The sequence below is a fragment of the Corythoichthys intestinalis genome, chromosome 9, assembly GCF_030265065.1.
Source record: "Corythoichthys intestinalis isolate RoL2023-P3 chromosome 9, ASM3026506v1, whole genome shotgun sequence".
Taxonomy (NCBI): domain Eukaryota; kingdom Metazoa; phylum Chordata; class Actinopteri; order Syngnathiformes; family Syngnathidae; genus Corythoichthys; species Corythoichthys intestinalis.
This window is the reverse complement of record NC_080403.1, coordinates 11419071-11435817: the sequence shown is the minus strand read 5'-3', so window position 1 is coordinate 11435817 and position 16747 is coordinate 11419071. Positions and strand designations below refer to the sequence as shown.

Below are 16747 nucleotides of genomic sequence, written 5' to 3'. Positions count from 1 at the left end.
GTTGTAAATAATACAGTAGCTTTGTGTCAGAGTTGTTTTTGGCGTCTCTTTTAATTGTCTTTTAAGTTTTGGTCTTTTGGATGATAATTTATTTTAGTCATCTCAAAATGTGTTTGTCTTCTTTTAATTTTTGTTGATTAAAACACAAGACCAATTTAGTATCGTTTTAGTAGACGTTTACTAAAAATGTTTTCGTCTGTAAAATAAAAAGAATCTACTCCAAATAATAAATAAATAAATAAAGGTTTCCAACAATTTCTAATGAACATTGACTGACGAGCACATATTGTAGCGTCTCAAAGGACAATGCCAATTTGGTGATAATACACACTTGCCAGGAAAACAGTACATTATTTTCAATTAAGTACACCCACCTGGACGCCAAAACTGTAAGTAAAAAAAGTTGTCCGAGAGTTTGAGGATGCTTGCCATTAGAATTAGCCTAATGCTAACGTGAATGAAAATGCTATGCTAACGCTACAAGTTACATTTAGTGTGTGATAATCACTCAACATAGACCAGTGCTTCTCAATTATTTTCTGTTACGCCCCCCCAAGGAAGACGTAAATGTTTCGCGCCCCCCCCAAACTCTGCCGCCACTGTAAATAGTATCATTTGTCTATAATATTACTATTATAAGTACGCCTCTGCCTCACATTGTCATTTTTTTCTATTACAGAAAATAACAGATCAACTTATAAAGTATAACTTTATCAACATTGTTTTGTTTGTAACAGAAAAGACTTAACGCGCATCAATTCGCCTGAAAAAAAAAAAAAAAGTCACATCCAAACTGTAAAAATACACTCAAAGTACATTTTTAACATTTGATACTGAAAAATAACATCAGTAAATAATAAAAAAATCAAATTCATTAGAAACATTAACTCATGAGGACAATATGCCCAAAAAATTTGACCGAAAAAACAAAACTGAATAGAAGGGGGGAAAAAAAAAAAAAAAAGATTGTCTTTGGACAAAAGGACCGTTTTTATTTTCGCTGCTCGCTGCTCTTAGTATCACCTTCAGTTTGCAATAGTGTGGGGTTATTTTCCACTGAGCATGCTAACAGTGCTCACTGGTTTACTTATATAACACTGACAAAGCGGGACGATTATTGACAATATTCGGCACGTTTTCGCTGAAAAACAACCAAGCGGCTTATCAATGAGATTGGGGTCTAATGTCTTTAAGTGGCGTCTTAATTGATTTGGCTTCCGGCTGTCCGCTATAATCATTTTTAGACACAATAAACAGTGGTCTTTCCTCACCTACCACTGTATTAAATGTCAAAGCCAAAAGGCAAACGGCCCGAAAAAAGTACATTCTCGGCGGCCGAGGGAGAACCGTAGGTGACGGCGGTCGTCGTGACGATCCCAAGCCGAAAATGGCACGTCTCGGGCGGACACGTGAGAACCGGAGAAGACAGTGGGTCGCTGCGTGAGTCCGGCCGGAAAACGGCTTTCGAAAACGGCGCACAGCTCTTCTTATCTCTCGTCTGTGTGCTCTTGCTTACTTCAAAAATACTGCACGCACTTTGAAAATGAGAGCGCCACTGCCACCCACTGAGTGGATGCGCAAGTACACTTTATTCTAGTATGGCAAAAAAAGAAAAAAAAAAAAAAAGCATGTTCCCCGAGGTCACATGGGCCACCCCTGGCATCGCTCTTTGCCTGGGGGGGCGCGCCCCACTATTTGAGAAGTACTGGCATAGACCTTTAAAGGCAAAAGCAACATTGCATATTGTCTCCGGCAAAATAAGAAAACAAATCTTACCGTTTGTGCAAGCCTGGAGACCAGCGAGCAGCAGCACATCACATAAGTGACACAACCAGACACTGCTACGATGCAAGCTAACTTAATAAACATAAAACATAAAACGTCACACATTGTACACGTGTGACAGAAACTATTATGCATTTTCGTCTCGTCAGACAAAAACTTGCATTAGTCTTGTTATATTTTTGTCTGCCAAAACACATTTTTAGCTCGTTATCGTCTAGTCATCGTCATGAAAAAATTATTCATTGACAAAATATTTTCGTTATAGTCATCGTTGGCGAAAACAGCACTGCTTTGTGTTAAAACTAAAATTATACAGTACTGTACATTGTAAGTAAATTTTTGAGCACATTGAGACAATAACATGATTATTTTAGTACAAAATAGTACCTTGAACTATATGAGACTTGCCTTACGAGTTACTTGTGATACCAGTTTACATAACATACATAAATAAAAAAATAAACAATTGAGGAGTCCATTTAAAACAAACATAACTTCGCCTGAAAGTATGCTACCTTAATGCTAACACATAATGGGAAATACTTTAGATGGGCTAACAAATAGCATCTGCCTAGCATCGTTCTAACACTTCAAGCAACAGATACTGTATTTTAAGACAATTAGCACTACATTTGACGGACGTCATAACAATATTAGCAGGCATATATATTTTGTATCCTCGGCAAAAAAATAACAAACCTTACTAATTTATTTAGGTAGCTGAGTTGTGCACACCAGAAGTAGAGGTGAGGAATTATCACAATGCACAATTCTTTACACTATAAGGCGATTAGTTCAGTGGGGGCATAGAGGTAATAATGGACCAAATTATGCTCATATTTCAAGGCATCAGTGTGGGCCTACATACTGTAGGCTTTGAGTGCCAAATAATTTTGTTGGTGTGCTTTGAGTTTTTTATACCGTAAAATATGTACCTAAGCTCACTAAAGGTTGGGGAACACTCCTGTAAGCAGTACAGTAAATGAGGTTAAAAAAAAAAGAAAAGCTACTCTTGACTCGGCGTGCAAGGGCTTTTATTCACCACCCTAATGCAGCGATCAGACCCAAGCGTGGACGCTGTTAACCCAGTCCATCAGTCTCCCCCGGTAGCGTGCGCGACTGATTGGTTGAATGAGAAGCAGGAGTCGGAACCTTCGTAGCAGGCCACAGAAAACTGCTGCCGCTGCCACCATGAGTGGCGACATCATCACAAAGCCCAGGATAATGAGGGCCGAGCAGCTATTATCATCAAGGTAATTGCAGATGGCTGACTTGCTGTCCAGGATCTGTAAAGACACACACGGAATGGCATGACAGTCAATGTGAGGGCTGTGAAGGTGGTTTTGAGTAGGCCATCAAGGGGAAGGATGTTTTTTTTAATTCACCTATTCCCACTTACATACTTTCAGTTATGTAAATTTGTGCATTTGCTTCAGCATTTGTGGGGAAGAGGTGTCGTGTGTGCAGTCAAGCTTGACAAAACTGTGTCGCAGTGTTGACACCAATTCTCTAAGTTGTCAATCAGTGGCGTCGATGGTGAATGCCACACACACATATAGTGGGAAAAACTACAAAATGTCCACAGAGGAACTGTGGCAGATGATCTTGCATTTATTATTTTACACAGATCCTCGTCAAGGCAAGATATTGCTACAATTGTGTGCATTTGGCCACAACATTAGGGAATCTAAAAAAAAACATCCGTTAAGACAGCAAACAACTTGCTTTCAGAACAACAACAAGTCAGGAGAAGTGTTAAAACTAAGGCTGTCAATCGATTAAAATTTTTAATCGAATTAATCACAGCTTAAAAATGAATAAATCCTACTTAATCGCAATTCAAACCATCTCTAAAATATGCCATATTTTTCTGTAAATTATTGTTGGAATGGAACGATAAGACAAGACGGATGTATACATTCAACATACTGTACATAAGCACTGTATTTGTTTATTATAACAATAAATCCACAAGATGACATTAACATTATAAACATTCTTTCTGTGAAAGGGATCAACGAATAGAAAGACTTGTAATTCTTAAAAGATAAATGTGAGTTTGTATATTGTGACTAAATATTGCCATCTAGTGTATTTGTTGAGCTAAACGAAATGTTTGAATAGAGTTTGACCAAAGTCTGAGTATTATTTTGCATAGCTATTTTGATTGGGAATGCCAGTTATCTTTGCATTGAGCGCTTTTCTTTTCGTGAACATTATTTTTTTTGAGAGATAGGAATATTACTTTTGTTATGCTTTCACTAAATGATACTGTTGCGACTTAACTGTTCTTAACTGCCCAAATGCATGATGGGAAGTTGGGCAACCATGACTTTCAGTGGTGGCTGCAAATGGCATACCTTCTCTGTGTTGTGTTCAATACAGTGTGTTAATAAAAAGATCATTTATTGTCACTGTTCCCCACATCGCTCGCTACAGTAGTTATGATTGCTGTGGACAGTGGCGGACTTGGCAATTGTGGGGCCTAAGGCGAACATATCCAGGGGCCCTCATCTTGGGTCAGTGGTTAAAAAGTTGAGAAGGGTGTGGAAGAAATATGTTCCGGTACACTAGGGCTATCCTAAACGACAAATTTTCTCCTGATTAGTCGGCTGACTAGTTTTACGATTAGTCGACTTATCTAATAATTTTCTTCTTTCACTAATTTAGCATTAAATTCTTGTTGACGCTTATTAATTCACAAAACCATTTTGGAACACTTAAATTCTTTAATAAAGTACAAATAATCAATGTAAATAATAGAGGTGTGGATCGGTACTGCCCTCACGATTCGATTCGATTACGATTCGGAGGGCCACAATTCGATTCGATTCGATTCGATTCAGAGGGTCACGATTCGATTCGGTTCGATTCGGCAATGCATCGCAATGCCTTAAAGCCTGGGATGCATTAAAATTCTAAAGCAAAGCATATTTTTCATGAATCATGAGGCAACACAAGCGGTCAGACATTAAACAACTTTTTATTGGCTCTTGTGTCACTCCTGGTTGAAGTCAAATGAAAATACTTTCAGATATATACAAAAAAAACAGATCACAGCATTTAATTAGTGCTTTGAATGAGACCAGGGCTTTCTCTTTTTTTATACACAGTAGCAGCCTTTCACACAGTGCAACATCTGAACTCCTGTGCAAAATCAGTAATAACAGTCACTGTATTTTAGTCACAACAACCCATCGAAAAAAATATTCAAGTAAATATTAAAGAAAGCGACAAATAAAATATTGTAGTGCAGCAGCATCATTATCGCAATATCAGTTCAGTTGCAAACAAAACATCCAACTAAATTGCAAAGTAGAACAAAAGTAAAATGTAGGCCTAGCCCACTATATATATGTGAAATGCAATCAGTAACTACCACATAACAATACAAAATAATGAATTAAAATGAAGTGCAGTAGCATTTTAGCAGCCATAACAATCTGTTTCAACATGAGGAAATATCATTTTTTTGCAATTGAGAGAGCAGAGAGATAGTAGAGGTTAGATGGGGCCTAAAAAATCCAGCCCGACCCAACACGGCCCGCTGGTATTGAAGCCCGACCCGGCTTGGAGTGACGCGAAAAAAAAAAAAAACGCAGCAGCAGCAATTTATTTTCATTTCATCGAGATGCCAGAAAAAACGCATGTTTCTTAATGTTTAAATAGTCTACATATTTTTGTGATCATTATAGAAGCATTTACACAACGAAATAACGCTGGGAAAGTTTAATATTTAAAAAAAAACATGCGATTTTGCAGACACACAGAGGAGAAGATTCAAAAGGATCACATTTGTGTTGCCTTTGTGTGCATAAAAAAGTGTCTTTCGTAACGAATTCTCAGTTGGCAGAAAAAAAACGCAAGTTTTCTTAATGTTTAAATAGTCTACATATTTTTGTGATCATTATAAAATCATTTACACAACGAAATAACGTTGGGAAAGTTTAATAAAAATTTTTTTAAAAAATAAAAAAAAACACGTTTGCAGACACAAAGAGGAGCGGATTCAAAAGGATCACATTTGTGTTGCCTTTGTGTGCATAAAAAAGTGTCTTTCGTAACGAATTCTCAGTTGGCAGAAAAAAAACGTTTTCTTAATGTTTAAATAGTCTACATATTTTTGTGATCATTATAAAATCATTTACACAACGAAATAACGTTAGGAAAGTTTCATATATATATATATTAAAAAAAAAAAAAACGAGTTTGCAGACACACAGAGGAGAGGATTTGTGTTGCCTTTGTGTGCATAAATAAAAGTGTCTTTCGTAACAAATCGCAAGCGCCACAGCGGAGGAGAAGAAGAAAAAGCGGGCGGCGCCACTGCTTCATGTGAATGCACAAGCAAATGCACAATAAAGAGAGCCTGCTCTCGGTTTTATCCCATTATTATTTTTTTTTTATAATTTATTAGTCCTGCGTGGGGCGGCCCGACCCGACCCGAACGTGAATGCTTAACATTTTGGGTTCGGGTTCGGGCACAAGATCTAACCTCTAAGAGATAGGACATAACATAACAATGGCTGAAGCGGAGAAAGAGGGAGCGAGAAAGATTCTTGATGCACCTAAGACATTGAAAGCTGACATCTGGAGACATTTTGGCTTCTATGAGGTTGGTGGGAAACTTGACCAGAGTTATGCAGTGTGTAAAAAATGAAACATGACAATAATAATACAAATGGGGAAACCAAATCCATTGCATCACCGGAATTGCGCAGGGAAGATTTTTGAACGTACTTATATATTTTAAAATGCGCTGAATCGATTCGGCTTGTTGCCCGCATCGAATCGAATCGTCCATGCCCCGCATCGGGATGCATCGCCGCATCGATTATTGTTGACACCACTAGTAAATAACAATAATTAATCACAAATAAACAATGAGGTTAAATGCTGATAGCATTTACTAGTGCAAAACAATGGAGAGTAAACAGATTCAGACTACTGACTTTGCCTTTCTAACAATATTCAAAGCGATTCTTAAAAAAAATTCTAGCATTATTATCGTTTACTACTATACTGTATATAATAGTAGTATAATGATTATAATAATTATTCATTGCCAATCGTATTTGTCATAAAGTGTATCATTTGAAAGCTATTTTTAGTGTAGAATCTGTATTATGTAGTATTTACTCAACATATTATAATATTAATTCTGAAGATGTGGGATTAACTCCAGAAATTGTTATTTGTATGAGGAACATGACGTGCTTTTATTTTGAAATGTTCACCGGAGGTACGTTCGCTAAACCGCTAACCGAAAGCTTTACACTCCTTAAAAAAATATTCTTCGTCATTGCTTGCTGTGTCACTGATTTTTTAAAAATTCCGTTAGACAATGCTGTTAACCAGCTGTTGAGTGTGATTGTATGACTGATTGGAACTGTACTGCATAGTTTTGCCACAGGGTGTGCTGTCATGTATTTTATGTTCGTTGTGAAGAAGAAGAAGAACGTTAAAAGAGGCATTAGTGGCCTGTCCTCAACTTCTCCCTCACTGCTCTCATGGAGAGCACGTTCGCTCATGTGTTCGAAATAAACGATAGCCGACATGCAAAGTAGCAAGTGACCTGTAAAAATAGCGAGCTTGGTGGCGTGAATAACGTGGGAGAGCTAAGTTAAGCTAACGAACAGCTAAGCGGAGCTAAGCGATGCTAATCGGAGCTAAGCTAAGCTAAACGGCGCTAAATGAAGCTAAGCAACTGATACTCAGTCCGTCGTCGTGGAACAGTCCATTGTAGTGCGTGTGTTTGGGGGAGAGATAATATAAATGCAGCATTCAAATGGCTTTCTTTTTTGTTTTGTTATTTGTTTGTTTGGTATGCTGACATAATGATACATGACGAATAGTTGGAGGTGCTGCTGGCTCCAGTACCCCAAGCCCTTGCTCGTTGGGGCAAGGGCAGCTGGTTGGGGGCCCCCTACTGGTTGGGGGCCTAAGGCAATCGTCTACTTCGCCTGAATAGTAGATCCACCTATGGTTGTGGAAGAGATGGCAAAGCTTATACCAATAAATAGCGCGGCTCCAATGAATGCCTGTGTCCACTCCACTCACTTGTCTCTGCCTCTTAGCTCTCAATATACATATAACGGCACCGTTGTAATCTGTTTGCGGTAATGCGTGAGTGGGTCATTCCGCGCATGCGTTAAATGTGTTAAATATTTTAAATTGATTAGTTTAAAAAAATAATTACCGCCTGTTAACGCGATAATTTTGAAAGCCCTAGTTAAAACATTGCTTGCCTGTTTCAAGAATGTATGGTGAAGTCCTGGCTTTTAAAGAAGGTGAAAAAAAAAACAGATAGATTGAAAAATGTAAAGACTTGTAGACTCTAATAAGCCACAATTGTTGTCTTTTACTATAATATTTTATTAGAAACACATAAAATATTGTCAATGATTTAGAAATTTATAATATTTAGTACATGTTTTGACTTAAGGAGGGCGCTATGTTGTATGTGCGCTATGTACGTTTGGGGGTGATGGACTGAACTGGTAGAATGGCTGTGCTAGCTAGCAAGCGAAGCTAGTATGACGACTGGCATGATTTTGTCATTCTGCTGCTGGTCAGATTATTTTGTTACAGAGCTGTGGAATGAGTTCCTGACGTCGTACCTGCATCCAATTCCAGCTCATCAGCAGTGTCTTTAAACCGATCCTAGGCTGGTTGCCGAGATATTGACTTGATTTGACAGTTTGTATATCCCACCATTGCCTGTTGCATCATTGCCTTGTTCTTTTATTCCTTTGTCTGCCTCTCTCCACGGTTTTTAAAAATTGATCCCAACCAACTGTCAGCGACCCTTTTTTGTATCCCTTTTCGCAATCGCGTGTTTTTTGTGTGTTCAATAAACCCTTGCAAGCAATCCCTCTCTTCTTGTTGTCTGCTATTTGGGGTCCTAACTTGCTTTTGCATTCGCGGACCGTAAAAGATTTGTTGGTTTTCAGCTGAGGACTCGAGTTACTGATTGCACCTAATAGATTGATAAACAATACACATACTATAGATGTAGAAAAAAAAAATAACATGGTCATTGTGGTGTTTATTTATGTTACTAAACAGTGTGGTCTTGAAGCCTTCCTTTTTTTATTTTTTATTTTTTTGTCTTGAACGCTCCCTGCATGCAGCTGTCACCGTCACTAGATGAACACTACAGGTGTTCTGCAATTCCTTCCTAATTGGCAAGAGGTCCAACACATGCTCACATCGATTAAATCGGAGAGTACTTACTATTTGTGTTTTTATTAAGTCTTTTATTACCTTTTCGATACCTCAAAATATTTTCTGCATGTGTTTCCTTCTCATACTTTTAAGCATTATGTTTTCTTGTGGTAGCTTTAAAGCAGATTGTTAATCTGTTGACTACATTGGGTCTGGCTGGACTGTCGCCTAAAGGATAGCTGTGCTCTGGTTTGGCCCACATGAGGCTGTTAGTTGTTTCAGCTAATATTTGTTTGTGTATGTATTTGTAATTAAGTTTGGAGCTACAGTTTGTGGCGTTATGTGTGAGCAATTTGCTATGAGAATTATAAATACGTTAGCATTTAAGCTAGCAGACTTTTGTTAGGCAAATTAGGGTATTTAATCTACTAAATTTACTAACTGATCAGACTAAATGGACATTTGAACACCAAGTGTTTTGTGTCAAGAGTTTTGTTGTTAAAATGCGTGTCATTTTGAACATAAGTGTGAATATGTGTGTTACAGCTTTACAAATTGTCAAAAGTGAAGGAAGTAAAAAGCTTCAACAAGCACAATTGCCTTATTTGCTGAACAACTTCACGTTTAGTGAGGACAGAACACATCATATTAATAAAGTAAACTAAAAATTAAGATACTGTGATTATAAGGTACAAAAAAATTACTGGAGACAAAATGGAGGTCGAGAATCCGACGTCGTAAAGTCTAAATTGCGCAAGTCCAGTATGTCATAACCTGGGGACTACCTGTATTTGAATTGTCTGCTTAGATAAGTTTTCATTAAATTGTGGATTGATGACATTTCTGTTTCCAGCGGCTGTGTGAAAAATAATGAGGTAATGAATCCAGTTGTGGCTAAACAATAGCACATGACAGTTAGCAACAGAGGTGGCTTCTTGCGGATAACCCTGTGCGTCACGCCAGCGAGTGAAAGTCGGGCCAATGTTTATTCTTCAGTGTCCATTTAAGCCTTTTTTCTTCCTCAGACAAAACTTTTTGTCTCTTTTGTTGCTCTGCCATCTTTGCAGATTTCGCGCGAAAACGTTCGCATCGACCATCTTGTATGGGGAAAGGGGGGAATGATTAATGCTGTGAAGCAGTCAGCACATTTGTAGTTTTTTTTTGTATGGCAGGGTTCCTGCCACCCTCCTCAAACTTAATTTGTGCCGGTGAAAGTGATATAGACCCCCTCAAGATATAAAACAGGTGTCATTCAACTAGCTGTCAGTCGACATATCATCGCAAATGTTATGAAAATATTTTATAAAGGTTAAAGAGTTACCTAGTGTTGCTTCAAAGTCCTTTTTGTACTTTTACTTGAGTATAGTTTTTTTAGACACTTGTACTTGTACTTGTACTTTTTTTTTTTTTTTTTGCCCCGTATATGTACTTTAAAAATAATAATAATAATTCATCCACCACTGGCTGTGTGCCAAAGTGACTTTTGGAGGGAGGAAAATAGCACACAAGGTTGGAGCTACTGTCTGTGCTATGACCTGTGCAAAAATGAGATCTGACTGGCTGTCATCTTTGTCAAAAAAAATAAAGAGACCATGATGGGTGAGTGATAGGTTAAAAAGGGTTCTTCCGTTAAATCATCACAGTCAATCAAAAGTGTAAACGCAAGGAATAAAGGATGAAGAACCAGTCTTTTTTCCCAAACAACGACATGAACACAGGAATGCTTTAGGAAATGGATGAACAGATATTTTTACAGCCACACTGCACTTTGCAGCTTCAATAGCCCTGAGCATGAAGGCAGGAAATCTAAACAAAAGTCACTTATTGCCAATTTATTTGCCAGCAGGCTAGTTTGATTTTTATATCCGTGACATTTTGCAGTATTGGTTTGTTGTTTCAAATTTGAGTTCTTTTTTCATTAGCTCCGTAATTGGGCCTAGTCAACTAGCGTTGTCTTTTAACAATAAATCGGGAAGGAAATACGAACACACCTTTTAAAATGTTACTACCACAATTATTTCAAGTAGCAATTAATTTCCTGAACAATTGTGCATGCACACAGATGCCTAGCTGGTGGTCAATTTGTAGGTCTATTGCAATGCACCTCCAGCTATACTGCATATTTAACAGTAAATGGTGCCATAGGGATAATGGTTCACAATGATGGAAGTGGTCTTTACTAAGTAGTATCTTCAAAATACAGCACTGATGTAATGGAACCGAAAGGATTTCTTCCCCCCATGTGCAACCAAATACAGGTAGTCCCCGGTTTACGAACAGGGTCCGTTCCTACGCTGGCGACGTAACCCAAATTTCCGCGTAAATCGGAATTATCCATTTAAGTACCCCAAAATACCACCTAAATCTCAGAATAACTATCCAAAATGATGTATCATACATCATTGTACTGTCCTCACCAAGAAGTTGGAGCTAAGTCCTAGCTAGACAGCGAGCTAAGCTCTGAAATGACAATGTCAGGTGTGGTTTGCTGACTTTATTCAGCTGCTCATGACATCAGCACTTGCAGAATGAAATTAAAATAACATTGTAATTGAATCAGTTTCATCTTCAATAACTACAATTCAAATTTGCGTTTATAACTAGCTGCTGATACAGCAATAAGAATCCACACAAACGAATAACAGAATCAGTTAGCGTCCGCACATCATCTAGAATTATCACATCAACTCACCTCAAGTATTCGACCACAAATGAAAACGCACAGTAAACAGTGCAAATTGTCTTATAAACAGGTGTTGCCTTTGTGAATGCTTCACAAGCCACAAAAGTGCGTGCAGGCTTGCAGCTCTTTCCCCTGTATCACTCAGCCTGCGACTTCGTGGGAGCAAATGGCTCTTGCTTGTGTGTGTGTGTGTGTGTGCTCTTCTTCGTGTGCGCAAGTACTTCTTATTTCTGTGTGCATGCACGCTCTCTCACGTGTGGAAGTACTACCTGCTCTATGCTTCCTGCCCCAAAATAAAAGCATGCATTACAAAACAAAAGTCAACATTATATAAATTTTTTTTTTTTTTTTAAAACGACTGGAGACACCGGCATCGTAAAGTCGAAATCATGTAAGTCGGATATGTCGTAACCCGAGGACTAGCTGTACCTGGGCCCCTCTCTACCTCACCCTGGTTCAAGGTCCCAATCGCATGGCACATTTACAACTATGAGCAATTCAGTTCAGTGATTGTCACGGACCCATTTTTAATGGATCACTGACCTTTGACTGGGAAAATGACAAACCAAAAATTTTACAAACATAGAGAACATCTCAAGTGACAGCGAAAAATCCCCAAAAATCAAAGAAAGTCAAGTTAGTTCTATTTATTGCTTTGAATTTTTTAAAAATGTATTTTTGTCAGACAAAATACTAAAACGTTTATGTTTAGCTTTTTTTTTTTTTTTTTTACATCTCTTTTATCATTTATTTTCTCGTTTTTGTGCTTCACAATTAATGTTTATTTTTTTACTTTCAGTTTTACAGTACCAAAAAAAAAAAAAAAAAAAATTTCAGAACGAACTACGAGCAGAGATGCTAAGCAATATTGCACCATGCAGCCCTTCACACTACCTTTCAAAGTGAATTGATTCACAATTGTGCTTCCTTGCCAGACTGATAGATACTTCTGAGATGTGATTAACTTGCAGTTGCACCATGATTAATATTTGTTGACCCGATTATTCTGAGCAAAGTATTCTAGTGCATTGCTTCCATTTATTGTGCACACTGCCATGCAGTAGTGATATATATTATCTGCACTGGACACATGCTGGGTGGGATTGGCTTATCCAAGGACATGGCTGTAGATCTTGACAGGAAGATCAGACATCAAGACTGAGGCAGAACTAAATCAGCTGGTCCCTGAGGCTATGGCAGGTGTCTACTATACTCGGATACAGACAGTCCATATTAGCTGCTTACAGCAGTGATCCCCACCCAGTCTGCTGTGGCACACAACCATAAGTAAATTATCCAATGTAACTTAGTTGGGGAAAATTTTTACAACAAGAAGTAAACATTTTTGTTAATCTGTGTCTGTGATAAACATGGAGAACAATAAATGCTAGAAAGAAGTTACAAAATTAATCTTTGCATTTATAGTTTTTTTTAACATTATTTTCTCCATTATCATAATTTTAAGAAATTCCTGATTTGCATATTTCGATTGTTTGAGCGATTATCTTACACATGTAGGTCATTTATACCAAAAGATTACAATTGCTTTAAGACCTTGAGTGACCATTGGCGAGTGGGTGTGGCTATGTCTACACTAGGACAGATAATTGTCTCTATGGTATTTTGCTGACTATTTTTATACCCGTCCACACTACGTTTAAGCCCGCTTCTGCAAGGTACACCTGCATTTGCGCAAACTACGCATACGTAGAAAGGAGCAGCCTCGTGTGTCATGTCATCGCCCGCGCGGTTTACCTCTGAACCGAAACCCATTACTTGCCGGCAGGAAATTTCGAAATTTCTACACCTTCTAGTCCAGGGGTCGGGAAGTCAGTTTTGTGATCACTGTTTTTTTTTTATTTTCATGAACGCAATTGAACGCATTACGCGGGAACGAGAGTGAAGGGAGGGCACGCTTGGCTTTTACGAGCAGTTTCCGAGTTGTGATTTAAATAAATCTTTAGAAAACAATCATGAAAGCCTGACATCGTTACTTGGGATGTTACAATTGATGCTCAGTTGCCCACTCACCACTTGGAACATAACAAATATAAACATATGGTGTGGCGCTGCATATATTTCACAACAACCAGGAGGGCTTGCGCACAACAGTGGCGCTCCTGGAGGTGGCGACAGTTTTGACAGGCGGAAATGTCATCAAAATGAAACTGATCTAGCGCCTCTTTGAGTTGGGTTACCACGTAGTTCACTTTTTGGGGTTTAATTTTCCTCTACGCATTTTTATATACTCCAATTCGGTCGGCATTGAGTTGGGAGGGGCCAGCTCCACAGCTGGCTGATCGTAGACTTAACACGGGAGACGAGCTTTGACATAAAACGCTCATCTCCGCGTAATCCGCGATGAGCGGACCACAAATGGGCACTGAATTGAAGCATATTATTGCGACGTACGTTCGAAGGTTCAAGAAAAATGTGTGTATGTATTATTTGCTCTTCACAAATGGTTGAAGTCCAGTGAGCCGGCTGGTACCACATTTAGAAATATGGGTTGGTGGCGAGGCAGATGCACTCATCAAATGAGCCAGAAAAGACTCGCGGAGACCAAGGTTCCCAACACCTGTTCTACACTCTAGACGATAAACTGTAAACAATGACTGTGGAAAAGAAAAGAGGAGCAGGAATGCCATGTCATGATCGTCTGCCTCCATTGTTTACAATACCGTCACGTTGCACTAAAGATGGCGATAGCACGCTCCATGACGTCACTTCCTTAGTATCCGATAGTTGGACAGAGACAGCAGTCTATATTAAGCGGTGAGTAAAATTTCCCGCCTACATTATCTGTGTAACAACTAATCCGGACAAGAGGCACATTAGTGAAGCCGGCATGCCGTATAGTCTAACTAATTGCACGTTTAAGGCCATTATCCGTCCTAGTGTAGACATCACCTAAGAAGCACAAAGCAGACAGGTATTTGCATAATAAGGGTGGTGAGATGTCACACCTTCACTTAGGACACTTTCAACTAGCACTCGTTCTTTTTCTCAGATAGTCCGCTTCGTTTTGTAAATGTGAACACGCATCTGAACTCTAGTTCAGACCAAACAAACAAACTCTGGTCCGCTCAGAAATCCAAAGTCTCAGTCCCTGCGTCGCTTGTGAATCCAACCAGAGCATGGTGCGCTTTTGCTACTTTATGTGCAGCTTCACAGCCCGGAGCTAAGTTGCTCCAGCATGTGATGCTGCACACAGGGAATTCTTGGGAGCGGAAGTTCAGCGTACATGCTATTCAAAATCAACAATGACAAGATAACAGACGATTACCGATGGCCAAATACCCTTGTGCTGCGCTAAGCAGTTCAATTGATGCTCAGAATCAGGTTATAATGTGACGGTTGTGTTTTGCATGCTGTTGCTGAACATACCGTGTGAGAGTGAGAGTGGCATAGACAGATGGAGCCTCTCGGGCGGCCGTTTCGTGAGTCTTGCGCTCCTGGAAGTGGCGACAATTTGACAGTCCAAAAAGTCACGATATTGAGAGCGAATGCCCGCCTGTGTGACTCGGGGTACCACGCGGTTCCCTTTCGTGGTTTAATTTTCCCCTGTACATTTCTTATATACTCCAGTTCACGCAGCGTGGAGTCGGGAGGAAGTGACCCCGCTGCTGGCCGAGTGGCGACTTAATTTATGCCACATTACGTGCAGCATCGCTGCACGCTCCCTCCCCTCCCAGGAGGGACATATTTGCTCTTCTATTTGTCGAATCAATGAGTGCGCCTTCCGTCCACGTGATGCTACTCAGAAAGTTTGGTTGGCGCAGTCTCAATGCTGAACCTTTTATCCAAGTCATTTACAAGTGTTGTTGCGAGGTAGCTCTCCATACCGACCCTTGTCCTCTTGGTCTAATATGAAAGGGCCCTTATTTTAAATCTGCTCATTTGCAGGGCCATTTGACCTATGCCTTGACATCCTTCCTTCAAACTTTTTCAAAACTGTTTTTCATTGCATAGCCCCAGACATACTTTAGATTATAAATACTTCTCTCCAAACAGGAGAGTTTCCTCAGACTTTAAAAACTGCAGTAATAAAACCTCTCCTAAAAAAACCTAATCTGGATGCCTCAACCATTAGTAATTATAGGCCAATATCAAATCTGACATTCCTGGGGAAAATTATCGAAAGGGTTGTGTTCGAACAGATCCAGAATTATATGATGCAAAACAATCTTTTTAACTCATTTCAGTCTGGATTTCGACCACAACACAGCACCAAGACTGTGCTTATCAAAGTCCTAAATGATATTCGTCGGAATACCGATGCAGACAAATCATCTGTTCTGCTACTATTGGATCTCAGCGCCGCATTTGACACGGTTGATCACAACATACTACTCAGCAGATTGGAACAATGGGTAGGGCTTACTGACACTATTCTTCAGTGGTTCACATCCTATTTACATGATAGGGATTTCTTTGTGTCAATCGGAAACCATCAGTCAGAACGAACCAAATTCACGTGTGGAGTCCCTCAAGGGTCAATTCTTGGACCACTCTTATTTAACATCTATATGCTTCCGTTAGCTCAGATAATGGAACAGTATGACATCTCCTATCACGCCTATGCAGATGACACACAACTGTACATTTCTGTGTCCCCACATGATTATAGTCCCTTAGTCACCCTGAGCAAATGCATTCATCAAATCAATGAATGGATGTGCCAGAATTTTCTCCAGTTAAATGTGCAGAAGACAGAGGTGATCATTTTTGGGCCAAAAAAGGAAAGGTCAAAGATAAGCAGCGAACTTAGCACAAAGTCACTTACAGCTGCAAATCAAGTCAGAAACCTTGGCGTAATTATTGACTCAGACCTAAAATTTGATAGCCATTTAAAGTCCGTCACTAAATCCGCTTATTACCACCTAAAAAATATAACCAGAATTAAGGGGCTTCTGACTCAACAAGACATGGAAAAACATATGCATGCATTCATTTTCAGCAGATTGGACTATTGCAACGGTATATTTACAGGTCTTGATAAAAAATCAGTCAGGAAGTTGCAGCTGGTACAGAATGCTGCAGCCAGAGTCCTCACAAATACAAGGAAGCTGGACCACATTACACCAGTTTTGAAATCGCTACACTGGCTTC

At 39.2% G+C, this 16747-nt stretch overlaps 1 protein-coding gene across 2 annotated transcripts in view; it reads right to left on the bottom strand.

Moving 5' to 3' along the window:
- Positions 1–588: 588 nt before the first annotated feature.
- LOC130922352 (transmembrane protein 88) overlaps positions 589–16747 on the bottom strand; it is a 74806-nt gene continuing 58647 nt past the window's right edge. For both annotated transcript variants that reach the window (XM_057847089.1, XM_057847088.1), the window contains exon 3: positions 589–3071. In XM_057847089.1, the coding sequence (XP_057703072.1) occupies positions 2844–3071 (228 nt within the window). In that variant the 3' untranslated portion in view covers positions 589–2843. The remainder of the gene's footprint in view (positions 3072–16747) is intronic.